This window comes from Chelonia mydas, chromosome 3 (assembly GCF_015237465.2).
Source record: "Chelonia mydas isolate rCheMyd1 chromosome 3, rCheMyd1.pri.v2, whole genome shotgun sequence".
Taxonomy (NCBI): Eukaryota; Metazoa; Chordata; order Testudines; family Cheloniidae; genus Chelonia; species Chelonia mydas.
The window spans coordinates 104,629,785-104,657,623 of NC_057851.1; the positions used below are offsets into that span (position 1 = coordinate 104,629,785).

Consider the following 27,839-nt stretch of genomic DNA (forward strand, 5'->3'; position numbering starts at 1 on the left):
ATTCACTAATCTTCAAAGCACACAGGGCCAAGATAGATATTTTAAAAAGAGGATAAAAATAGACATGTCTTTGAGACATTTTAACACAGCTGCTGTTTAAGTGCCACATAGCAGCCACATTTTCAGGTGGGCCGGTGGAACTTTGGAATTATCTATTCCCCATTGGTAAGTTTGAGAAGCCAAGTGGAATCTGTCTGTTGGCGCAAAACAACTTCCACTGACTCAACAGGAATCTTTCCATTGACTTCAAGGGGAGCAGGATCATTATTTTATTTAGGAAAATATTGACAACATTGAATATAATGTAGTTTTCATTAAGAAAGATTAGGGAAACTTTAATGGTACCAGATGAATCAATTATAAGCCCACTGCTATTCACTGGAAAGTAGAGATTTCCTTTGACATTTTGTCAAGTTCTAAGAGATCACTTTCCTCAGGAGATAGTGTAGCATGTTGGGGGAGCTACCAAAATACAAATTAAGTAAAAATAATAATAGTAATAATTGAAAGAAACTATTTTAACACAGCTTTCATTGGTTTTCTACAAAATATCACAGGAGATCTCACAAAAATCCTTTTCTGCAGGGATTTCATTTTCAGTGGGCTCCACAGAATTAAATCAATGATTGTGCGTTTTTAACAAATGTGTTCATTTCTATTGGAGGATGTAAAACCTCTGGTAGTTTTATACTATAGCTTATTATGTCCTGCAAACATTATTGTAGAGTTCATCATAGAATTTAGTAGTTTGTACCTATGTTTTTCTTCTTTGATATTTGACTGTACTCTAGAGGAAAAGAGCCAGACCCTGGAAAGTACTGAGTCACTTATTTCAAGGGGTGTTTTGTTTCTATTTATGGAGCCAGTCCCAAGATGTTCACACTAAACAGTTAACCCAATATAGTAATGCTGAGATTTTCAAAGCCACACAGGGAAACTGGATGCCCAATTTCCATTAAAATCAATGAAAACTGGATGGCTAACTCTTGTGGGTGTCTATAAAATTCTCTTCACAAAGCAGAAAGACTAAAAGACAAGATGCCAAATTCACACTTAAAGTAAGCAAATACAGCTTCCACTGAGCTAACAGAGTTTCTGATGTGAGGTGAATCATTTAGTTTGTATAAATAATTTTTCTTTCATCCATTAACTATATGGCTTGCTACATACAGACCTGCGGGAATTGAGAGTTCCTGCTACAGTTATCTTCAGAATGAAGAGAAATTCACCTGAATCCTCCCACTCACTACTACAAGGGCAGCAAGATTCTATGATAAAAGGGGTCAAAAATTTAGGAATTATCTCAACCCCAATTATTTGGCCAGTGAGACAAAGGCCTCTCCAACCCAGTAAAAGTTCCTCACCTAAGGACCAAAACCCAGAGAGAAAAAACGTACACAACGTGTTCTTGCTACCTACTTCTGAGGCCACATCAGCTTCTTCTGGGGAGACTGAAGTTGCTACCTTGAATCCTTTTACAGAGCACAATACTACAATAAATCAGTCAACCCATAATAGTGTTTTGAATCACTCTAGTGGCTTACTGAATGAGATTCATGATATAGCACAAATTCCAATAACCCGCACGGTTACAGATCATTCCAAGAATGTAGGACTTCCTCTTCTGCAGAGTGAAAGTTTTAGTCCAGAACTAACATGGACTTTGACTGATGGATTGGATTATACTAATTCTGAGTCAGCATTCCTCACTCTGATAAGCAAAAGAAACCTTTATGAACACACAAAAGAACCCCTGTGGATTTTTTCTTCTAGTAGTGGCACATCCTCTTCCACACATGAAAGTATATACAATGTCTTGAAATCTCTCAGCTGGTGGAACAATGCTGCATCATATCATCATGTTATTTCTGACATTCCAGAAGAAAACCATCATTCTCTGTCTAGCCTATCTGCTGCTTCTACACAATATGAGTCATCTTTTCAAAAAAGTAGGCTGGACTTACTAGAATTTTCACCTGAAAATGTTTACCTTGTATCCACTAAGAAAATTCTGGAAGGTGATTCTATTAGGAATAGTGTTTATATTGCAGAAGCGAATGATGAATTGCAGTCTACAAAATTTAAATACCTCAAGGAGCATCAATCAGTAAACCTTAGAAAGGTAACCTCCAAACAGACTCATCTTTCAAATCCATCTAGTTTCTTCCAAGACATAAAAGAAATATATAAAGAAGCTATACTTGATATCCAACCAACAGAAACTCTTCTAACACTGGAAGACAGCACAGAATTACTAAGATTGTCAGCACTCTTGCTAGCAACAGGAAAGAGAAGTTCAGAATTTCAACACACTGTTACTGTTTCACCAGTTTATCAAGAATCCTTGAGTCATACATATTTGAAAAGTGACTTATTTATATTTAGGCCTTTGACCAAATTGCCAAAAGAGGAAGATGAAGAAGCATCTTCTCTAGAAGATGAATTTGAACTCTTCAACACACTTATTTCTACCAGCAACTATATACCTCATTCTTTAAAACCCTCTGCAAATATGCAAAGGAAACCAAATGAGATCCCTGGAAATGAAAAATTAGAAAGTACTTTAGATACAAATCATAATGACAACCTACATGAAGATTCTGTTTTTTCCACACCTGAGCCAGAAAACATGAACAGAATCAGTAATACCTGGAAACCAGGTTATTTGGGTCTGCCAACACAGTATATTAATATTGCTCCTTCTTTACCAGCAAGTTTTTGGACTTTGTACTATAATTTCAAACAAGAGTCTCCAGAGTTTTCTGGGGAACTTTCAGAAAGCTGGTGGTTCTCATTTAATAAACTTGCTTCCTCAACAGAGAAACAGTCATTTTTTAGTTCCCCTACTGTAGCTGATAATATCCTTATGCACACTAGCATCAATACATCAGGTTATGGAACAGAAAAAATGAACTTTTCTAGCTATATGTCATCTTTGGATATGGAAAGCTTTAGTTCAATTGTTCTGATCCCTTCACTAGGGATTTCAGAAAATATAAAAAGGAAAATATCACAGTCAAAAATGACCATTTCTCCTAACATAAATGTGTCTTCAAATTCTCATTTCCCTTCACTGGAAATGTCTTCACATCAGCCTTCCATGCAGTTACGGACGAGTACCTTTGATATTTCACATGCAACTTTCACTGACGAATTTAAAAGTGTTGCTAGTTTACACATGCAGACTTGGGATCAAATTTCAAATCCAGATCAAATCGGCATGACCTTCCAACATCACAGGCAGACATTTGCTTCAATTTTCTTCACTTACTCGGCAGCCCAGCCTCCATGTGCAGAGGATAACTATATTGCCTGCTTACCTGACAGATCATCAGAGAGTTCAGTAACCTATACAAAAGCTAATGGACCATCACAATCACAAAACATTTATATGGTCAAAGAGAGTAATCCAACAAGTGCTTTTGATAATGGAAAAAGTAAAGTTCAGCCAGATGTAGACACTGATTTTGTAGGAACACACAGCTCACTGCGTTCTAACTTCCTCACAATGACATTGTCTTTGGAAAAAACAGACACTCTTCATTCAGAACAAAAAATCAGGGCCAGTGCACATCCTGACAGCTGCTCAACATCATTGTTATTTTCTACACCCTCCCTATCACAAAGTCTTCAAAATGATCTTGACAAAATTTCACCAAGCTTGGGTCAGCTATGGAATGTAGCGGAGTTAAATTTACTAACAAAGCTAGCAATTAAAAGCCACATAACTCTTCTAGAACAAAAATCTGTTGAAGATCCAGAAATCAATCTGACACCTTCTCTTCAAATGGGAGTGCTCTATCATGTAAATATTGGGAGTACTACTTTACTGATGTCAAATACTGAATCACTACTTCCAGGAAGAGAATCAGAATGGGAGGTATACCACTATTCTAGCAGACAGATTGAAGGGTTTATTAACAAAGGAGTGTCCTCTTTGAATTCCAGTAATATTCATACCACTGATTCGCAACTACAGACCATGCCTCTGTCTTTTGAAGCGTACACCGATTATGGAAAAATAACAAATATCTCTTTTATTTTGGAACCAACAACAATTTCAGTAGTGGCCAGTGCAATATCTCTGTCATCTCCATACAGCGGGACTTTTATTCATGCCACTGAGAGTATTTTAAACTATGCTGTAACAATAACCGGAGCAACTATTCATCATTCTGTCTTGCAGTCCCAAAGATCAGCTTCTCAAGTAATGTACCACCAGTCATCTATTTCAGTGTATGAAAATCCCTTGGCCAATGCATCTGCTGGAACAAGCCAAATCTTCACCCCTTACAGACCACTGAATCCACTTACCAGCTCCCCAAAATTAGTTTTGTCTTATTTATGTAACTCCTTCGCTGAACTGAGCTGCCTGTGTGGACCTGAGGTCAACTACAGTATGTCAAGGCATTAAGCTAGATGTAGAGAAAATATCACCTCATCTCCTAGATATGCACTTTGTAGAACTGGATGTAGAAATATCCAGGTTTAATCCTTACGTGTAGCTTCATGTAGATTGTAGAATAGCAATTTAATTACAGTAGGAGGGAATTTGTAACATATTCCAAAACAATCTTAGCACATGCCATTAACATGTGGTTTCTAATAGCTATCTTCCCATTCTCTAACCAATAGAGCTCTAAGGAGACTGCTGGGACAATAAGTTGATTGCCATCTATTTATTTATTATTCTGATGTTCATTATTTTTATTCTTAAATATTTTTGGATTTTTTTCAATTACAGTATTTACATTTTTGTGGCTTTGATTATTTTAAAAAGTCAAATCCAGGGTCCAGCTCAAATTTAACAATGAAAGTTTTGAAAAATGTGAGGAAAATGGGGGGTGGGGGTGGGAATCCAATCCGGATAATTTTGCTCATCTTCTATATTTTTGCAATTTTAATAATTTTTATTTATTTATTTATTTATTTATTTATTTATGTTAAACTGCTTCAGTCTACTTTTCATCATTTATTTTCCTGTAAAAATAATTTTCTCCAAGCAACATATTTAAGGGGGGGGAAACAATTTTAAGTGGGGAAGCACTTTTGGATTCACCAGCTGTCCTGTAGTCTCCTGAGAGTGATTAGAAATGTAGAGTAGTTCTTTGCTAGTCTGACTGAAACACGCTTTGGGTCATAATGCGGTGGTGACTGTGAAACTATTTAACACTAGTTAATAGATGCTGTGTTAGAAAAATATTTTATTTTGTACATTAAGATGATTTCACTCATATGTATGACACTATATAACTATATAAGAGACTATACATATAATATGACACTGTGTGTTTGTGTAACATATGTATGTGTACTGTGTGTATATATATACACATAAAATATATTATCTAAAAATAATACATACCATGTATTTAATTATCTATATACAGTACATACCATGTATTTTATTGTATGTGTATACATATATACATTTGTATGTATATACATATCAAATACATTAACTATATATAGTATATACCAGTACAGTATATTTTCTCTTTCTGAGTCCAGAATTAAACATTCCACTTTCCTCCATGAAATGATCACAATAAAGATAACAATGGAAATGCCATTTTCAGAGTAAACCAAATGATGATTTTTTATCTTTATTTATTTATTTTTTTACTAGGAAAATATACATTAGTGTCCTTTAGATTTATGACCTTTTGCTGTGAGAGTTTAGTTAAAACATTACTTGGCAATCGAGTTTCCTTTAAGGGCTTGATTCTGCACTGTTGAATTCAAAACGAGTTTTCACACTGACCTTAGTGGCAGTCGGAGTAACCCATAACAAAGAGAAAAGCAAGTTCATGAGTAGGGTGATGCAAAGTATTTATAATTAAATTGGAAAATCTCAAGTCTCATTCAGAATCTATTCAACTGAATCTGTTTTTTCAACAGACTGTAGCATGATCTTCTATTTTAACAAAATCCTGAGCATTTTTGAAGTTTTGACTTTGATTTTTGAACTTGAATTCTCAAAGGGTTCAGAAAAGCCTGAGTGTCTGAGCTCTTCCACTCCAACCCAGGACCACAGCAAGGCCTCTCCTCAGCTGCTACTCCAGCCAATGGACTGTAAGAGCAGCCACAGTACCTCTGCATCCACTTAAGTTATAGGATCTATATAAATGGAGATCTGTGGACCATGCCCATGGCTAATATGGTATTCAGAGGCAGTGCTGATACCTTTTCTGTAGTTCATAGAGAGTAGGTAACTTGTATGGCCACTCAGCTGGTGGAGTCCTCCACAATCCTCATGTGGAGCCTAATTGGTTTGGAGGTCCTTTTGCGACCCCGCCACATAAAGATGAATTTCACACAGAGAGAGCCATTTCCCATGAAGGCTGGCAAAATTTTGCAGTGTTTTAAAGCACAATTCTTATTTTGTGAAAAGTCAAATTTTTGAGTCACAAAATGGCCTGGAACAAAACTTATTTTATTTATTTATGTATGTGTGAAATTTTGCAACAGGAAAAGAAGAATTGTTTACCGTCCCCATGAGTTTAGGGAGAATTTATCTAAAGTTAATTACTGTCACTTCAAAATAGTCTTGTTCATGTTCTAAAGTTTCACTGTCATCTAAAATGTGACTCTTCAAAAAATGGCAAGATGAAGTTCTAGATTTATTGTATCTCAAGGCTTTCCAAATGAAGTTTGTTCACTTTGCAGTTAAAATATGGTTTGTCTTTCTAACTGCCAACTGTGCAAACTCAAGAGGGATTTGAGAACAAAGATTCTTCATGCAGTATTGTGTCCAAGAAACACCCATCGAACCTTACTATCTTCAAATTCTGTCCTTGGTTATTTTGTTGCTTTTAAACTGATGGATTCACATTTTGCTCTCAGATCATTGTAAATCCTGAGAGATTCCAGTAGAATCTGCAGAGTTTTTCTAGATTACACCAGATTATGTCCTGTTTGAAAACTCGGCATTTATTATTATTTTATATTTATGGCATTTTCAGGATCTCACAATTACATTTCAGTCATATACAGAGTCATATTTACATATAAATTCCATTTTGTTGGACAGTAGGCCCAATCCTGCATTCCAGTGTGCACTCAAAGTCCTATAATAGCAACAAGAGTTTTGGGTATACCAAAATGTGAGTTCAGACCCTATCCACCAAGTTATCTTTTGCTACAAAAATAAGGTCTTGAAGTTTTAAACAGAGAAAGTTTGGCAATATATTATGAATGATGTTCAATGTTTCTGATATTTGTAATACTGTTTTTAATGGACAGGGGGGCTATTCTACAGGATTTCCATTACTGTCTTCAAATACAAGTCCATTTTAGAGTCAAAAGTACAGAGTGTGGTGGCCGAATGGGTAAGTTAAGTTTCTCCCTATTTATGTGAGTTGTATATTTGTGAATCTGCACCTTAAATTCCATCAAATCGATAAGAGCTGGGGAAAAAGGGGGAATATCAAAGAAACCAGTTGGTCTAGTTTATGAGCTCTCCTGAGCAGGGTCTGTTGTTTGTTTGTACAGTAGTTAAAACAGTGGGAACACGCTACTTCTTTAGGCCCTTAGGTACCATGGGTAAAATTATCAAATGTTATCTAAGGAGCTTGGGAATTTACGTCCCATTTTCAAAAGTGATGTAGGCATTTCAGGACAGAAATCAATGTGTGTTAGGCACCTGGAACTTTTCAGAATCCCACTAGGTGGCTATCTGAATCTTTAGGCACCTAAATGCCTTTTAAAAATGTAGCCTTTATACATCTAAGTCTCATTCAAAGTCAACAGGACTTAGGATCCTAAGTGCCTAAGTCACAAATGAAAGTAGTGCTTAGGCTCCTAAGTCACTTAGGTGTTTTTGAAATGTTACTCTACAGCAATAGAAATGAGGGGTCAACACTACTAGTGGTCCGTGGGTCAGAGTTTATGTATGTCTGGAGCAGAGATTCTCAAAGCCATGTATGCTTGCTATGATTGTGATAATACCCAGAAACTGCCTTGTTTATTGTAGCATGCTCTCCCCATGCCAGGCTAGTTTTATGCTGATACAAGGGATCCAGAAATGTAAAGCCACCAAATGCAGATTGATGTGCATAAGTGGATGGGCTGCAAACACAGGTCATCAAAGTGATGAGGAAAAGATCAGAAAATAATAATCAAGACACCACCAGAAAGAACTCTCTCAGCAAGCTACCATTAGAATACAAAGAACTTCAAATATAATATTTCTGGAGGAGGCATAGCCCAGGGGAACCATGTGATTTTCCAAAATAACTTTTGCCAAATATTGACATTTGACCATAACATTTATTTACGTGTAATTAACTGCTTTCAAGCTAAAGCACATTGCAAGTATGAGGTTGTGTTAAAAATGAGGTCAACACATACACAAAAGCAGAAAAGTAGGCAGAACAGTAAGATCTTGTTCTTGTTTATGAGGTGTTTTAGAATTTGATTTAGTACATTAACCTTCTCTACCTCATATTAGGGAGCTGTTTCATACAGATTAGATATGTGGGAGAATGTATTTTTATGTTCTGATAGCTGTTTGTTGTTGTTGTTGTTATTTGTTTATTTATTTTGTGGTAGAATGCCTACCTAGATAACCCTCCTTTTTCTTTTTCATATTAATGTAAAGAATTTTTAATGGTAAATTACTGTATATCTGTGAAAAGTTTTGATAATACAGCAACCTGAAGTGATATTTGCATGCTACCTACACATAATTTTATACCCTAATTTTACACATACACATAATTTTATACCCTACAAATTTTTGGGCAAAACACTTTGGGAATATACAATAGTTGGAATCTGCTTTAGAGCATTTTGATGTCAATAACGTTCCATAAAGTGTCACATTGTAAATTAAATCAGGTGATGGTTGATAGATGTAACTGAGGCTTATTACTTTTTTGTTAGTGGTTTGAGGTGGACATTTTGCTTTGTACAGGTGGAGGGGCAGCCTTTCTATTTTTCTATTACTACTATTATTTTTTCCAGAAGAAAAATAGTTTTCTGATGATAGATTTATTGACATAGAGCTGCAGTATTTATATTTCTGTAGCAAGAGACCTTGAATCTGTACGTTCATTATTAAAATAAATTATACTCTACGAAATGACTGATGTAGATTTAATGATGATGTTTGGTGGATGTTGGCACTGAAAAGTGACAGTTATGCACTATATTCTTATTGACCTGCTGCATCTAAATGTCTTAGAGAACATCCCCACCGTGCTCTTAAAACAATCAGTGAAAAGCTGGTCCATAGAGCACAGTTGGCTCCAGCCAGGTATTTCATACAGTGTAGGATCCTTAGGGGGGGATCAGTGGAGTAGTTGGTTTGCATTCCGTCTGAACGATAGGAGGTCTCACACCCTAAAAATGGATTAAATACAGTGTGTCCATCTTGTATGTTACTCCCACAATGAGGTTATGAAGGGTCTAGTGTCGGTGTGCCAATCAGCCTACTGCAAAGACACGTGGTGAACTGATGAAATTCTTCACTGCTGTGGTGTTGAAGTCACTGAGTATGGACTTCTGGGTTTTAATTCTTGAACATGGCCAAAAAAATACCTTGTTCCACTCTCTTGGCCACTGTAAAGTAGTCATTGAAAGAATGCAGTTGAGCACCATCAGGGCAGGCCACAAAGTCCTTCTCCCCAGTACAGGTACTCTCTCGACTCTCAATTTCCTCTCAAGATCACAGTCTGGGGAAACAAACAAACAAAAAAACCCTCTCCATCCATTGAACTTTCACCCCCACAAGTTACAATTTAATAATCCTCCCCAAATTTACAAAATCCTCCAATGTTAGTCATAGGGCGGTGGTGCCAGGCAGCTCAATCCATTCTCTCCCCGGCTTAAACCAAACCGTGCACATCCTCTGTAACCACTCCGCTTCATAGGTCTCTACCCCTACATGTGGTCTGAACTTTTTGAGGAGCGGAAAGAGGGAATAGAAACTAGTATGTCACCTCTTTATGCACTTAGAGATAGACTCTGCACCCATAGAAGTCAATGGTAACACTCCCATTGTCCTCAGTGGGGCAGGATTGGGCACTTCATGCCTATTTAAAGTAAAAGATTGAAACAGAGAGGTTCAGCAGCAGATTGTAGACCTTTGAGGAAAATTTACAGCATATTTCCCGTATCATTCAGTGCCCAGAAATCTTTCCAACCACAAACTTTACAGAAATAGTGGCATGGGGGGGTGTCTCAGCACCTCTTACAGTTGTCTATTGATTGCACACTACCTTTATTACGGGTCCCTTCCCCACCCTCCACTTTGCACCGGTAAATATACACACCTAATAAGGCCATAATCTCACAATGGGATAATGTTAGTCTCTTCATTTTGCCAAATAAAGGTGTTGTTTTTGGTGGGAGAAGGTGAGCTTATAAGACTCTGCTAGATAATGCAGGAGCCTTTCTTTATCACACCATCCTTGTAATTATTCTCTCTGTATTTTTCAGCTAAATAAGACCTTCCAGAACTGGAATTATACCGTGTATGTGGTCAATATCAGGTAAATGTTGGTGATGATTGGGAAAATACCTGATTTAAGTCCTTAGTGGAGTTACAACACATTAATTGATATTTATGATTCTTGTTTTTTAAGTGTTCAGCCAACCACTGTGAACGAACTGACAAGGGAGAAAAGAAGCTTCCCTGATCAAAGGTAACATTCTGGGACTTTTTAGTGATAGAGGCAACACATACTATCAGAATTGGGTGTGACATTATTGCATGCTATGGACCACACCCTTCCATTTGGTAAATGTCATTTATGGTCACCTACTGCCCTGGATCTGCACTCAAGCCTCACATTGGTATGATGTGTATCATAATTTAAACTACCTTGGATTTAAATCAGGTAGTTCAATGAGCTCCTTAAAACTTGGCTGATCATTTTTCAAAACTTAATTTTTACCTGTCACAAAATGTTGCAGACCTGTCTAACATACATGGGAAGCAATATCCATTCTTCTGTCCCAACACTATCTATCTTAGGGTTTTCCGTAGCACCCATCACTGGTATCTAAGCACTATCTATGGAAAGAGGCATATTTTCTCCTCTGCCTCATCTCTAAGGGCCTGATCCAAGCCTATTGAAGTCCATAGGAGTCTTTCAATTGATTTCAATGGACAATGGATCAAGACCCAGGTGGTAGAAAATCATGCTGGAACTGAATGCCAAGTTGATGCAAATCACACTACTTACCACATGCCCTCACTTCCTGATTTCAGTGGGCTGCTGATTAGGCACTGGGGTTGTGATTTGCAAAGGTAGCCTAAGAAAGTTAGGTGTCTAACTGCCATTGAAAGCCTGTGAGAGTTGGGTGCCTAACTTCCATGGGGTCTCTTTGAAAATCTCAATCCAAGCTGTGGGAGGCAAATGAGAAGGATGCTTGTCTTCGGACTGAATCAAGGGAAGATGGCCAAAACACAGTGGCTGCTGTGGGGTAAAGAGAGACTGCATATGGAGTGCATCTCCTGGCAATGTAGGTAACTGCTTTGCCGTTAAGATGTACATGTGAATTGTTGTGACAGGATAGAGCCTTTTATCCCATGGTAGCCCATTCAGGGATCATTGTCCAGAGCTAGTTTCTGATGCTCTCAGTTCTTGTACACTCTTCCTTACTCTTAGTGACCTGACAACAGCCTGTGAGAGATGGATGTTGTCACCACTGAGGGAAGGGATGCATCAAGGGGTGCAGAGGGGATGAAAAGCTTTTCCTTCCAGTGTCTCTGTGTCTCTTACCGTAGAAGTGGCTGCCCAGCCTGTCAGCAGCCCTGCTCCTCTAATACAGTTACAGGAGACTCAAGCAGGTTTCAGCCTCACATCCTCCTGTTATCAGTCCTAGGACTTTTTTCCTCCCTTTTCTCTATATTCTGGTCTCTAAGAAAAGAAGGGAAAGAGGAAGAAATATCTCTTTCTACTTACAGTGCTGGAAGTCTGTGTGTAAGTGCTCTGTCTGACAAGGTGCTAAGACTTCTGGGCCCAATCCAGCAAAGCATTTCAGCATTATTTAATTTTAAGCATGTGAGCTTTACTTCAACAGGACTATTCACATACTTAAAATTAAGCATGCCCTTAGAGTGCTTTGCTGGATCAGGCCCAGAGTGCTCAACACCATATAGGGACTGAGCCCTGAGATACCTGTTCAGCTCTGCACGTGGCTTTATCGGAAGACTGTCCCCAGATAGGTGGCCTTCAGGAACTGGAGGCAAAATCCAGGGAATCCAAAATAAAGTGCTAAATTAAACTATTAATTTAAAAATAACTCTCATCTTTACTCCAGAGTACCTTGTGATATCTAAAAGTATTGGCTGGGGAGTAAAACCACCCTCTAAATCACTTTTTTCGAAATAGGCATGTGCAGTTCTGATGGTAAGATTTTGTTCTTTTCCTTTTTCTTTTCATTCTTGGAGTTTATATTGCTCCTTCAATATCCTTCTCATCCCACTGTGTTCACTGTCATGTTGTAAGGAGTTAGCCTAGCTGCTATGCAATTAATCTTGCTGTTATGAATCCTCCTAACATCTAGCAATGTGAATTTATGGGTACTGTATATGAACACCCCCTTTTCTTGATACTCTATTCATCACATTGCATTTCAGAGGTGATGGGGATTATGTCTAACTCAATACGGTACAATTTTTCAGAATTCAAGGTATGATCCAAAGACCAAATAAATACAATGGCTTCAATAGACTTTGGGTCAGGCCCAAATAGAATCGAAAGCATAGTCCCTTCATTATGAGGTATTTATTTCAAATACTAATTGTGTTACATATAACAAGAGTCTGTTTCATATACTCTAGGTTGTTGTGTTGCACATGCCATGCAAAAAAATAAAAGACCTATAAGGCCTGTACATCTGAAGAAACTGACTGAAATAATTAGGATTGCCTGGGTGGAATTAAGGGTGGAATTTAGCTCAATGGGTGTTTTGAGTAGAAATTAAAAACACATGCTGTATCTTTCCAGTGTTTTTTTGTTCGTGGCATGTATTTTCGTAATGTCACATAGAGTGGAATCCACTGGGAAAGCCCGTATTCTTCCAGTGCCAGCAACAAGTGTGTATACATTTCTCACAATATAGTGTCTTGTCATTGCAAAAGCAGGGGCTTTAGCTTCCCAGTAGTCTCCACTATTCCTGTCTCTAAAGACCAGTCTTTCAAATCCTTGCAGCTTACATATATTAGTACACAGATATTTGCAGTATTGACAAAGAGGAAATCGATTGAATCTCAGGTGAAGACCCAAAAAACCACCTCCCTTGCTACTTCCTCCAGACTGTTGACTTTAAAATGTTTGTTAAAATTTTTCAGTTTCAAGTTTTTCTTGGCCAAGATTCTAAAGAAACCAAATAGCATTTAGGGTAAAATTTATAGCTATGAAAAGTTAGCTGGTGACACTTGTGAATCTTTATCCAAAATGGAGGTAATATTTATTTCTTACTTTTAGGATGATCTGGTAGAAGGTCTTAAACTTTCTTTTCTTATGGATGAGTCTTGCTCTCAATGCGTATTCATAAGGATTTTTAAAATAAATTATCAAAGATTATATTTTCTTGTTTTCCATACTATGGACAGTCATAAATAATACTGATCTCTTAGTTTCAGGAAGCTCAGTATGTCATCTATCTAATACATTTCCCTTTGCTTTCAAATACTTTTCATTCCATTTTCTCTAAGGTTTTTTCTAAACCCAGATGGGCTCTGAATTTAAAACTTCAGTCCTAGCCCATAAGCATCATGACCTTTGACCTTATCTTCTTATCCTATTTGTCTTTGTCTTTTTAACTCACTCAACATCATCTCTCACCTACTTTTCTCTGACTTTTGCTCAGAATCATGGTCTTGGTTCTTTAATTTGTCTGTCTTAGTATCTATCCTCTTTTTTTGTATTCATCCAATAATTTTTTAATGCTCTAACCTCACCGTGCATATAAATATTTCATTCAATAGTTTGAACTACTTCCAAACTGCTTCCACTATAGTCATTTTCTGCTGTTTTACTCTAATCTGTTTCCACCCTCATTTGCTATATTGCAGCCATAACTTTTAGAACAGCCTCAGCATAGTACAGTTCTTCATCAAACCTCCTGAAGTGATGGATGCAGAACCCATAGAGACAGAATTACACAGAGAGAAAATGGGAGTGGAGAAGCTGTCATTTTGGGGCATGTTAAAAATAGATATATTTTTTAAAAAGTTATAAACAATTACATTCTGGAGAAGAGAAAAACAAAATAAAAACATGGAAGTGGCTTGTTATTCCTGCATTGCTGGGTTCTATGAGCTGAAGCAATCCAAAGTACACTGTGCTTATGATGTGATAATTCAGTGTGATGATGAGAGTCTCATGCAATGCCAAGTCCAAAAGTGAATATTATTATCAGCACCTTGAACACTGTAAAGATCTCTGGATGGCAGCAATGTGACAATATCATGCATTGGTAGATTATTAACTAAAGTAAGAGACAGAATTTTATCACAACAGTGCTGTAGTTTTGTGTGTGTTTAATTTTCTCATCTTAGTAGCAATGTCTCTATCCCAGAAGGTGCTGGTTCAAAATAGAGTTGAAAGGACACTCCAGATGGGATATAAGCACAGTGGTTTGTGAGCATGGTGGTCTTTTTTTGCCTCCATTTTGTACAAATCATTATCAATAAAGTAAATCTGTGTTCTTTCTGCAGATAAAATTTATGTGGTTTTTTGTTTCTTCCATTGATTCCTTGCCCTTTTTGACACCACAGTAATGCCACACATTTCTTCTGCTGCTGCTGCTGCTTTTCCCAGAAAGGTCCTACAGATCCTAGGTGTAGCCATTTGACCAAGGTTGGGTCGTTTGGGTAAGAGAAATGGCTTCCTCAGACCTATTCAGCACCCTTGCTTTCCGTATGCTTTTTTCCAAGCAATTTTGCAAACCTTGAGCCTTGATTCCATATATGAGCTTTTCTCCACTTACCAGCAAAATAAGATTGTGCTTGCTCCAACCTCCACTACTTGATTGTCGTAATTTTGACCCATAGTCTGTACTTAATCACTTCTACTACAGGAAATAGCAGTCCTAACTACGATTTAACAATTCATCCAAATAAAAACATCAGTCACTGTTAACATGTTTAAAAGATCAGTTGCTAAATCTACATAGAAATCTCTTCTCTTAGACTTGAAAGAAAAGAAGTTCTACCAGGCCTGATTCTGCCCATTAAAGTCAGTAGGAGTTTTCTATTAATTTCAGTAGGAAGAGAATCAGGCTTCTGATGAGTTCTGGGTGATGTGATGTTTAATGGAATGTTTAATGGGAAGGATTCTTGAGACTAGATAGACTACTGTTTAGAAAGTGCTATGGCTTTAGCCAAGAGTTAGCAGCTGCAGGACCCCCTGTTCTTGTTTTTATTGTTTTTGGTAAATTATCTTTAGTCGTTAAAGTGTGTGACAAACTATAAAGTAGGCACATAAGAGTTTATGGAGGAAGCTGGCATAGTGCCCGACACTCCCATTGTTCATTATTGCTTTCAAATACATTATGAAGTATATAATATATACTTCAATATAAAGTAACACAATTGTAATGTCTGCTTTGATTTTAAAAAAAATCCTGCTAAACCCTACTGCAAAATCGCTCAGCATTGGCCCAACTCGGCTCCCTTTGAAGCCAATGGAAATTATATCACTGAATTCAGTGGGAGCAGAATGCTGAGCACTTTTGAAAATCCAGCCCTGTGCACACACATTTGCTTTTTTAAAGTGTTTTATTTCTTTGTAAATATTTTTGCTTGTGAAAGGTGTCAAATTCTGAGTCCTTGAGACTGAAGTCCTCTCGGGATCAATGGAAAAGGTACAAGGTTCTCCACAAAACCCAACTAGTATATTTTAGCCATGACCCTGTAGGGAAAATCTCTGTAAGCAAATGGGTTATTCAGTCTGCGTGCTCATTCAATCGTTGGCCTGTCTGATGCAACTGCCAATAAGGAGCTTTGATCCAGCTCCCATTGTCTTCCATTGAGCTTTTCCATTGACTTCAGTGGGAGTTGGGTGGGGCCTGAAGTTATTAGAGCGCTAGTTGTACTGGGTTATTTTGTGATGTCAACAATTTAATGATAATGTAACAAATTCATTTCATATAAATTGGCATCAGCTGTTGGTCACTGTTGACACAACATGGCTTTTAACACTTTTTTTTCCCTTTACTATAGCATTCCCCTTTTAATTTGTAGTAGATTTTACGTTTTACACTTCATCATGACATACCATATTATATTAATACTAAGCAGCTATATAAGACTGAATACCAATGCAAAACAAATGTTATGTTATGAAGCAAATTCATTATGATCAACTATTTGTCTTGCCACCCCAATTCTATGGGGAGGAATGTAACCCAAACAAAGACACATGGGCATATAGGAATTGTCATATTGGATCAGAGCAGTGGGCCATCTAGTCCAGTACACTGTCTCTGAAAAAAGCTAGTGCCAGATGCTTCAGAGGAAGGTGTAAGAAACCCTGAGGTGAAAAATTATGGAATAATTTATCCATAGAGGAAGTTTCTTCCTAATCCATGTCCATTTGTGGTTAATTTATATCCTGAAACGTGAGGATTTATGTCCCTTCTAAAATATCCACTTCTTCTTGTATTATGAGAGGGTAACTAGGAGCTCCTGACTTACCTTCTCTATACCATAGATTACTGTGTATACGTCTATCATGTATCCTCTTATTTGTCTGCTCTCTAACCTAAACATTCCCAGTCTTATCAATATTACTTCATTTACAAGTCTTTCCATGGCTCAAATAATTTTGTTGGTCATCTCCAAACTCCCTCTATTCTGCTATATCTTTTTATAGGTAGGGTGACCAGAACTAAACAAATTATTCCAGGAAAGGCCCTCCCACTGATTTATATGATGGGATTATCAGATGTTCAGTATTAATTCTGTTCCTTATACATTTGAACATTTTGCCTGCTGTGTGGATCACCACTGCTCATTGACCAGATGTTTTCATTGAGTAGTTCACAGTCATGGCTGGCTCTTTTTTCTTGAATAGTTGCATTTAATTGAGAATTCAGCAACAAGTAGTTCAAATTATTCTTTCCAAGTCATGCACCCATCTATGCTGCAGACCTTACCGCATGTATCCCAGTGTATGTTTAAACTTGCTACTAATTTACAGACATCTTTAAAACTTTTCTGCTCATCTTCAAAAACTGCATAACAAAGTAAGATGTGTAGAGAGAAGCTGAAATAGCAGACTTAAGTCAAATTTCCAAAAGTGCCTTGTGACTTACGAGCCTAAGTCCCAATGAATTTCAATGGGTGTTAGTATCCTAAGACATTTAGATGCTCTTGAAAATTTTACTCTATGTATTTAAAAAAAAATTGGATTCCTAGCCCCTGAATAAGTTTACAATGATAACAAAACTAATTAATAATGACTTGGTAGCTGAGAGACTACAGTTGCATTCTGAAAAGGGACATATTAAATACACAATTAGTTCAGCCAATTAACATTATACAAGGAATAAGAGAAAAAAGAAAAGTCTGCTGTAATAATAATTGATTATTTATATTTCAGTGTGATCTACTTTACCGTATGTAGTGCATTCCTTTGGGGCTATATTGTGGCTTTTAGGACATGGCCTCCTTGGTGGCAGCTCCAAGAGTCGTGCCTAAGGGAAGCTCATCACTCTGGGTAGCAGTGATGGAAGCACACTTGCACCTCTGTTATACCCTGACTCAGGGTGCAACATGTGCTATCCTCCTCCTTCCATGTCAGCTCCGCTCAGCAGACTTGTGAAGAAGGCAGCAGGTCTTCCATGGGTTTCTCACAGCTAGTGCTAGCTTCATCTTTCCCCATCTTGCACACTTATGCCAGATGACCACAATCTATTCTTCGGTACACAGTGATTTCAGTGTGATAGAATTTGTCATTATGATTTTTGAATGGAGTTTCATATAAACATCCATTTGCTATAGTATTACTACCTTCAAGATACATTGTGAAGGATGAATGTGTGTTTTAACGTTGGGCTCACCCATCATTACATCACTGAAGCAGTGTTTCATCATTGACATTTACATGAAAATTGGCCTACTATTTCACAAATTCAAACTAAATTTTGTATTTCAACATCAAAATGTTCTTTGTCTGGGATGTGACTGCTACAAAAATGGAGGGAAATGATCAGCTCAGAACTGTGTTAATTATCAAGTTAAAGTGATTATTATCTATTACAGGTTGTTAACATGAGTCATTTTGTACAGCTTAATAATATTTGTAATGTATGTCAAAATATAAAGGAGTTCCATGTTACACAATATGTACAGTATATCTTGTAAGAGTTATCAAAAGCCAGATAAACAGAATAGTTATAACAGATGTTCTTTAGTGCTTCATAATCAATTTTTCCTCCTTGTAAATAGTCAGGATAACTAACCCATTTATACCTGATCTGTCATTACTCCTGCTGTTCTGTTGCCATTAGAGCATGGCTTTGGTTGCTGAATGTCCAAAGTCACATTCTGATTAGCTGGTAGAGCAGGATATAAACAATGTGAGAGCAGTGACCCTTTGTCTATGACGTCCGTTTTGCTGAAGCTGGGAGAGGCAGCAATTTATTAAGTTTTTCTCTCTTGAAGTAGAAATAGGTGAAATAGATGATGGAGGCCAGAACCTTTTGGGAAAGATGGTTTAGTGGCTGGAGCCTCTTGGGCAGGAGCGGCGGGAGAGGGCAGGGGGCTGAAAGTGATATGCTCCTAGGAAGTTCTCACTCTTCCTCTGAAATAAATGCCATAATAACCCCTTTACCACTGTTAGCCTTGTGCCTCACAGTGCACCCTAAGTATGTATCAATAGCCTGCTAATGCACAGCCTGTTGAGGTTATAGCTGTGAATTAATATTCTATTGAAGCCAATGGAATGTTAGGATGAACTCAGTAAGTGTGATAGCACAGCAGGGATGATCGGTCTAGAGGTACCTGTAATTCTTCTGCAGCTGTAACTCTACTGGGGCCACCCACATCCAAGGCAAATGGGAGACTAGTGGCCAGGTTTAAACATTTGCTCAGCAGTATAAAAGAAAAACTGTATATTTACTAGTGCAAGAGTAGAGAATAAATATTTCTATTTATATAAACAGTAAATATGTGCCTATTTGCACACTGGCGTCTCTCCTTTCAGCTTCCAAGGAGCCCATAATTGAGCCTGGCACCTGGTTCAGTGTTATGCCTTCCTAGTACTAGCCTGGCACAGCCCTTGCACATCTTCTTGTTTCTCCTCTAAGCATTTTTCCTATACCTTCGGGTACTCACATATCTTCGTGAGGTTTTTGAGCAGTGGCTGTTTGTCCCTATGACCTGGGCTTCTCTCCTGTCTTGGAAAAAGTCTGGCTGAGACCTCTCTTTTCATCTCACCATTCCATCTGAATGGCCAGCAATGATATCCTGCATCCAGAAAGTCCATGGGTCTGGACAAGGGGAGGATATTGTTCTAATTCACACACAGGAGAGGGATCAAGGATCCTTGTGCTCGAGAAAGGATCAATGGGTTTCTGTCCAAAACAGTTATTACTATTCCACAACTACTTGTTTCTATTCGACTAAGCAACCAATCTTTCCTAGTTAGGGGTAACATTTTCCGAAGTACCTAAATGACTTAGTAGCCAAAGTCTCGTTGACTTTCAATGGAACTTTGGTTCCTAAGTCACTAAGGGCCAGATTTTTAAAAGTATTTAGGCACTTAAAGATACAGATAGTTCCCAAGTGGGGTTTTCAAAAGTATCTAGATGCTTTAGAAAATCCATCTAGGCACCTATCTGCATCTTTAGGTACCTAAATACCTTTCAAAATCTGACCCTTAGGCGCGTTTAATATTTTTATCTTCGATCTTTTAGAGAATTGCCTCAATAATAGTAGCTGTTGGTGGGATTTCCCAACAGTGCCAGGTTTGGAGGGCTATGTGTGTAAGAGAAGGATAATTTACAGGTAAGGAACAATAGTTATTCCCTCCATATTGGGATAGACATGGTTTGCTCGGTCTCTCTCACGACATATAGAGATTAAAATATGGGCAGGTACCTTCATCATAAACTTTATTTAAGCTGGTTGGATATTTTAATTTCAAAACCCCAATTCCTTTGTTATATCTCATTCTGATTCAAACACTGGGATAATTTTCCTTGCAGATTGGTGGTTTGGGCTCTTCTGGTTTACAACTCTACCAACAACATCAGCTTAGAAGAGCAAGCCATCCGGCAGAAACTCATAAGCAATAATGAAACCATAGGGGATGGACTGAGGGTCCATACAGTGGATGTTGATCCAGTAGGTAGGTAAAGAGGTTTCAACTTTGCCATTCTTCAGGTTTTGTTTGCTTGCCCCAAGACAAGTCCCTTCCGCCCCCTTCTCTCCCCCACCCCCATTTAGTGAACACTAAAGGCTCTAACAATGGACTTTCCAGTTGTACTGAAATCTGGTATCTTCTAATTGAGATTAAAATTATGACCAGACAATTCCATCAATGGACTCTCAGCAACTGGTCTGTGGGCTTCAAATTGCCATTCTGACATCCAAGTTCTCGACTTCTAACTCAGCATAGCTCTGTAGGCTTCTGTCACTTTACAGCGGCTGATGATCTGGCCTGGTATCTCCGGGACAAAGGTGTACAATGTACAGCACCCAGCCATTACAAACATGTTGCAGGCACTCACCGGAGAAAAAATGATTGCATGTAAACCACAGAATGATTAATAAAATGTGATGCAAGAGAGACTGATAAATTAAGCTATAATTTACTTGATAGAAGTTAAGATTTGTTCTCATTTATGTACACTGTTGTTTTATAGAAAAATGTACAGCTGAAGAAAACCCTCCAAACTATTTCTGGCCAGATACCAGGCCCACTGTAACCAACTTTACATTGTGCCATGGCAGCTCAGTCCAGATTGCATCAAGAACATGGTAAGTAATCATGGAGACCTGTCAGAAGCTGTTAGCTGTCTAATGCAAAACCAATATTCAGTATTCACAATTTAGTGTGTATGCCATTTAAATTGTGTCCGATTTAGTCCATGAATTGATCTGCATTATTTTAAAGTGAGGTTACTTTCATATTGTGACATATGCAGGCCCAAAAATAGCACAGAGAGGCACATGTTTTTGGAGTAGAGATATGTCCTTGATTAGTAATAACCGGGAAAAGATACAAATAGACATCACTTCTTCAAGGTGTAATGAGACCTGCAAATACTATCTGGTCAAAAAATAACTATAATTGTATCTTCTTACCTAACAGATCTGCTCCTGTTTATCTTCAAATCATTCTTCTTATTTAACTGTCAAAAATAATTTTTTACTACAGCTAGTACTGAAGAACCAATAGTAAACTGAATTCTAAACTGATTTCTTCATCACAAACAGTATTCTCAGCTGAATTCTGGTTGAAGAGGTTTATCTGGTAGATTCTGAGACCTCTCATCTAGTTAAAGCAAAGTCAGACTCACATTAAATACTCTGAAAAGTGCTCTAAAATCCATAGATTTAACAGAGACACTGGTTTTATGGCTCATTACAACAATTCATAACACACCCAACTGCCTGCTAATCCTCCATTGTCCTACAGTATAGGTATTAATTGCCTGTTTCATTTTAAGTGGTCTCCTACAGTGTGTGTGAACCCCTTAGCAATCTGTCCCACCTTGTATTTAATTTGGACATTCTGGTTATCTTCCCCAGGCCTGAGGAAGAACTCTGTGAAGCTCAAAAGCTAGTCCCTTCCACCAGCAGAATTTGGTCCAATAAAAGATATTACCTCACTTACCTTGTCTTTCTCATTTCCTGGGACCAACACAGCTACAACACTGAAATTTGCAATTTGGCAGTAGTTCGTAATAGCTGGGAGTAAAGATGTGGCTAAGGCTTTAGGCAGGAGGTTTTAAGGTTTCGACTGGGAACTCAGGAAACTTAGGTTCAGTATTTGGCCTTGCCATAGACTTCCTGCCATGGACTTCCTGTGTGAGCTTCAGCAAGGCACTTAATCTCTCCATGCCTCAATTCCCCACCTGTAAAATGGGGTAATAATCTTGCCTTTCCTCCACGTGTTGGTCTGTCTTCTCTGTTCAGACTATACATTCTTCAGAGCACAGACTGTCCTTTCCTGTGTGTTTGTACAGTACCTATCACAATGAGGCTTTGATCTAGGCATGATGGTGATACCAATGATGATAGTAACTATAGTTAATATGATAGCCATAAGCAATAATAAAGGCTATTATGAATGAATTAATTCTTTTAAAGCCGTAAAAAGACTTATCTGCCTACATTGTATCTGGGACGTGGTCTGAGAAGGCTGATCCAGCTCTTTTACTTTCTGGAAATAAGATGGCAACATGAACATCAGCCTCAAGGTTTTGTGCCAGACAGGAAAACAATCAGAGTTTGTGTTTAACTAACCTACTTCCTCAGCCTGTTAATCTTGTACAAATACCATTAGGTTCTGATTGAACAACATTTGTTGCAAAGTAGCTAGTGCAGGGGTCACACTGTTTTGATGTGTGTGCCACTGAGTGACTACACATTGAAGCTCCTGGCCTTTACTGCCCCAGGACTGCTTATCTCTATTGCACACTCATTGGGGACTACACAATGACTTTGACTGTCAGCATAAAATATTTCTAATCCAAATTTTGTATTCTGCTTTGTAGTAGGCTTTTCTTGCCTCCAGTAACTCTTGCCAATACTGGGAACAAAAAGAAGCAGGCAACTACATGCTCAGCTGCTACACTGTAGAAACAAAAAGATACCAAAGATTTTGTGTGTGTTTGGTTCACAAAGGATGAAATGCACAGCCAAAATGTGTAAGCATTCTGCCATCTGATGTGAAAATGGTGGGCATGATTAAGTGGAAAATGGCAATGGAGCGGAAATTCAGGGATGTTTTGATCCCACCCCTCAAAAAAGGCTCAAATAGACAGCCTATGTAGTTTAACCTGTCCCAGACATGGAGGAAAATGTTAAATTTAGTAATGTGTCTGTGACACTGGGTCCTAAGCAAACCCCAGAACAACAGAAGACTGACGTGGCCTGCAAATATTGTACAGTATGGATCACAGATTTGGCAGTACTAAGGTAACCAGGTGCTGGTTAGCACATCAGTGAAACCTACTGCCATGTTCTTGCTGATGCATGGAACTCACATATTCAGTCACAGAAAAAATGTTAGAGGGACGATGCCAGGTTACAATTTATATTTCCCAAAGCTACATTAAAAAAGCATTAAGTATGCTATGTCAAAGCATTCAATAGTTAGGATATGCCAGAATTAAGGTTGCCTTAATTTGTCCCGCTTGTGCGTATGTGTTATGATACCATCTTTTATTACAGGGCCTTAGTGTGTTTTTTCCGTAGTTTGGAAATATAATCCATGGAAATAATCTACTGCTGTGAGGTTTTAATAACAGAATTATTAAATGATTACTTATCAGTGATTCTTTAACCCCAGGATACTTCTCAGATTTGTCACATACCCTTTATCACATCCTAGACACCTGCCTACCTATCCTTGCACAGGATCAAGGATGGCAGAAAGTTTGTGTCCAGCTTTCTTGCAACTGTTCACACTCTTCCTACAGCCACTGCTCTTTTCACATAGGGTTGATTAAAAGCCTAACTAAGTTAAAGTTAAAATATAATGGCAGGATTTGGCACTTTATGTGAAAATTGCAATTACTTTTCCAAACATGTGGTCAGGACATATTAGGAATGCTATATTCAGAGTAGCAGCCATGTTAGTCTGTATTCACAAAAAGAAAAGGAGTACTTGTGGCACCTTAGAGACTAACCAATTTATTTGAGCATAAGCTTTCGTGAGCTACAGCTCACTTCATCGGATGCATAAAGTGGAAAGTACAGTGAGGAGACTTTATATATACACACAGACCATGAAAAAATATACATTGTAAGGAGAGTGATCACTTAAGATGAGCTGTTACCAGCAGGAGAGTGGGGTGGGGGGAGAGAAAACCTTTTGAAGTGATAATCAAGGTGGGCCATTTCCAGCACATTTCCAGGAGTTAACAAGAACGTCTGAGGTCACTGTTCCTCAGACGTTCTTGTTAACTCCTGGAAATGTGCTGGAAATGGCCCACCTTGATTATCACTTCAAAAGGTTTTCTCTCCCCCCACCCCACTCTCCTGCTGGTAACAGCTCATCTTAAGTGATCACTCTCCTTACAATGTATATTTTTTCATGGTCTGTGTGTATATATAAAATCTCCTCACTGTACTTTCCACTTTATGCATCCGATGAAGTGAGTTGTAGCTCACGAAAGCTTATGCTCAAATAAATTGGTTAGTCTTTAAGGTGCCACAAATACTCCTTTTCTTTTTAGGAATGCTATAGTACCACATAGGTGTTTTGGTCGCTCCTCAAATATCACTCTACATCCTCAACTAGTGTAAATCCTCACTGCTTCATTGGAGACAATGTAACTATGGCAATTCACACCAGCTGAGGATCTGACCCATGGAGCATACCATTTTTGCACCATTGTTGATGTAACTGGTTTTATACAACAATCAACCACAAATTCCCAATATCGATCATATCTTGTTAATTTTCATTGTAGTTTTGTTGCTGCCAGGACTGTAATTTTAATGTAACATGATGCTGTGAAATTTACAAATGAATTTTGAAACATCCAGCTTTATTTTGCTACATTATTCTGAATAATATGACATGCTTTGCATAAATGCATATTCTGTCATTTTTTTCCTCCATAGTTTTTTAAACCCGCACAACTATACATCATACTGGGGCCAACCTGATCTTAGAAATTGCACAGGTAAGTGAATTGATATTCATCCTTTATCTAGGAGCAATTTCCCTACACCGTCCTCTCCTCCAGGCACAATGTACACCTCCCCCCAAACTCTCCCATCACCCCCAACCAAGAAGAAGAACATACAAAGAACTAAAGAATATACCAACATGTCATCTGAAGGTTCAAGTGGTGTATCTACAACAGCCCAAAACACTGAAGAAATAGTGTCTCCACAACCTAAAGGCAGTTCCTGATGTTTCTTGGTCAAACTTTTTCCATTTATTGAAGTTACAGAAGATGGCTACTGGTGCACCTCTTGCAAAAAAGATTACAAAGAGGGAAAGCTTCCCACTGCTAAAATTGATAAAACTGGAGGAGCTTGGTTTGCTAGACCAATCAGCAAAGCCAAAGCTGACAAACTACATGAAAAGGCTGCAAAACACCAAGCCTCTGGACTGCAAGCCTTATAAGCCAGTCATTGTAAAAGCCAGTTTTAGAAGTACTGAATGAAGCTGTTAAGAATGCTGCAGAAACACAGTTTATGTGAATAAACACAGCTGTTGGCATCATACTTTCTATTTAAGCAAGAGATACCACACACTACAAACTGGAGGCCAATGTTAAGTTCATTGTCACTTGTTAACCCTGAAGTTGGACACTGTTTCTGAACAAGATTGGCAAGTGCTCGCTATCTTTCTGCAAGAAACTCAACTGACTGATTAGAAGCATGAAATGCAAAGTGAAAGACTCAGCAGTTGAAAAAGTGAAGAACTGTCTCACCACATTCAAAAAATTAGCATGCATGACCGATGAATGCACCAGTGCAAATTGGCATCAAGCATTAAGTCATTGCATACATTTTCTTAGTGTCAGTGGTAGGCCTGTAGATACATTTCTAGAAGTTCAGGTTATAGAAGACACATCAGCTGCATGTGTGACAACCCACATCTTAGAGTTAAACGCTTGTAAATTGAACACCAAACGGATGGCTGCTTGTGCATTTGATGGAGCTGCAAACTTCTCTGGAAAACATGGTGGAGTACAAGCTTTGCTCAGAGAAAAGTGTAACCATAATCTCTCTTATACACACTGCAGAGGCCATCTTAACTTCAGTATCCAAAAAGATAATGGAACAAAAAATTAAGCAATCAATTTGCAAACACCTAGAAGATAATAAGGTGATAAGTAACAGCATGTCAAACCAATCGAATAGCTTTCTCTGACAGGGTAACAAGCTTAGTGGATGGGGAGAAGTGGTAGATGTGGTATATCTTGCCTTTAGTAAGGCTTTTGATACTGTCGCAAATAACCTTCTAATAAGCCAATTAGGGAAATACAACTTGGAGCTACTATAAGGTGGGTGCCTAACTGGTTGGAAAACTGTTCCCTGAGAGTAGTTTTCAGAGGTTCACTGTCAAGCTGGAAGGGCATATTGAGTTAGGTCCCGTAGGGATTGGCTCTGGGTCTGGTTCTGTTCAATATCTTCATCAATGATTTAGATAACAGCATCGAGAGTACACTTATAAAGTTGAGGATGATTCCATCTTGGAAGGGGTTGCAAGTGCTTTGGAGGATAGGATTAAAATTCAAAATGATCTGGACAAACTGGAGAAATGGTCTGAAGGAAATAGGATGAAATTCAATAAGCAATTGGGCTGTGATGTGATAGAGAATTTGAACACAGAGTGGAATGTCATATGACGAATGAATGAAGATTTCGCTTCAGCTTCTTTTTTATCATCACTAGTAGGTTAACCTGATCTTTGTGCTATGTTTCCTGGGATGAAAGAAGTAGGAATTCATCTCTTGCTACCCCTAGTCACAACAGCTCCAGTTGGGCATTCTTTTTCATCAGTGAATAGAATTTTGTGCTTTGAAAGAAGTCGCCTTCTGCCTCATCATGTGAATGAACTAATGAGCATAGCAACCGAAGGACTGGAAGTACCGTACACACAAGAAGGCACGATAGAGGAGCGCACTTCATTCAAGAAGTTCATTAACAGAGTTGTGCAAAATTACAAGAAACCAAAAAGGATGTAGATATAGTGCTTCACTGAAGGCCTGAGTAGCCAACTTTAATATATGTGATGATGTTAAAACAGGAGTTAAAGTAATAAAAGGGTCTTGAAACATTTTTCAGTTTTTACTATGGTGACATACAGCCCATCTTCGCTCTCACAGTCTCATCCCCCTGTAAATTCTAACACACACCCCTAATTTCAATGCCTGGGGAAAATACTGTGGAGCATTCTTGTGGTGTTTGGTTTCTCCACCCTATGCCACCATGTCTCCCTCACTCATACTAAATTATTTCAATATTTTTTAAAAAAATCAAAGCAAATATTTAAAATCTATGAGAAAACAACAAATTGAATCCAGCCTATCCATGACAGTCTCTGGATCAAATTCAGTGCCATGAGTTAAATTCTTTATGCCTAGACTGGGGGCAGGTGTTAATTTGCATCAAATTGACAGTCTGTTCCAGTCTGATTTTCAAATGTTTTGTACCTGGGCCCTGATTCAAAGCCATTGAAGTCAATAGAAAGGATTCCAGGGGGCTTTGGATTGGACTCCTGGAGCCTTATTCTCATTTACACAAAGACAGCTTTATATCACACTGGTTGTAAAGTGGGAATAAATTACATGTATACCCATTTTGTGGCCTTTTTACACTGCCAGAGTAATGTAAAGGGCCTGAGTGTAAATTGGAGTCATGTTCTTGTGTACACCAGTGCAAAGTGGATACAGTCACTGGAACATAGGAGTGTAGAATTCTTATTTGGTAGCATTTTAAAGCCAGTTTGAACTTATTTTGCATGGGTATAAGTGACCATATAAGGGATAAGGCAGTGCAGAATCAGGCACTCGGGTGTAAAATGAATGTAATGTTAGCCAACAGGGCAAGAGTGGTTGTATATCAGGAAAAATAACAAATGTGTGAGTGTAGATAAAGTGATTTGTTTATAGTTTTTTCTCCTACATTCATCACTCTACCTCCTTAGCCTGTAAAATACTTTTTTGTGCACACTCAC

General features: G+C 38.1%; 1 protein-coding gene and 1 long non-coding RNA gene across 11 annotated transcripts in view; one reads left to right on the forward strand and one right to left on the reverse strand.

Annotated features, from left to right (window-relative positions):
• ADGRG6 (adhesion G protein-coupled receptor G6) overlaps nt 1-27,839 on the forward strand; it is a 148,063-nt gene that overhangs the window by 74,535 nt on the left and 45,689 nt on the right. For all 10 annotated transcript variants that reach the window (XR_006289629.1, XM_027818638.3, XM_027818639.3 and 7 more), the window contains 6 exons: nt 7,246-7,331; nt 10,444-10,496; nt 10,590-10,649; nt 20,173-20,315; nt 20,833-20,947; nt 24,767-24,828. Coding sequence is in view for 9 of the 10 variants with exons in the window: in XM_027818638.3 (XP_027674439.2) it covers nt 7,246-7,331; nt 10,444-10,496; nt 10,590-10,649; nt 20,173-20,315; nt 20,833-20,947; nt 24,767-24,828 (519 nt within the window). In the remaining variant the exon portion in view is untranslated. The remainder of the gene's footprint in view (nt 1-7,245; nt 7,332-10,443; nt 10,497-10,589; nt 10,650-20,172; nt 20,316-20,832; nt 20,948-24,766; nt 24,829-27,839) is intronic.
• The window catches only part of LOC119565793, a 33,417-nt gene continuing 28,319 nt past the window's right edge, over nt 22,742-27,839 (reverse strand). Inside the window, exon 5 of the long non-coding RNA XR_006289630.1 lies at nt 22,742-22,768. This is a non-coding gene — a long non-coding RNA (uncharacterized LOC119565793). The remainder of the gene's footprint in view (nt 22,769-27,839) is intronic.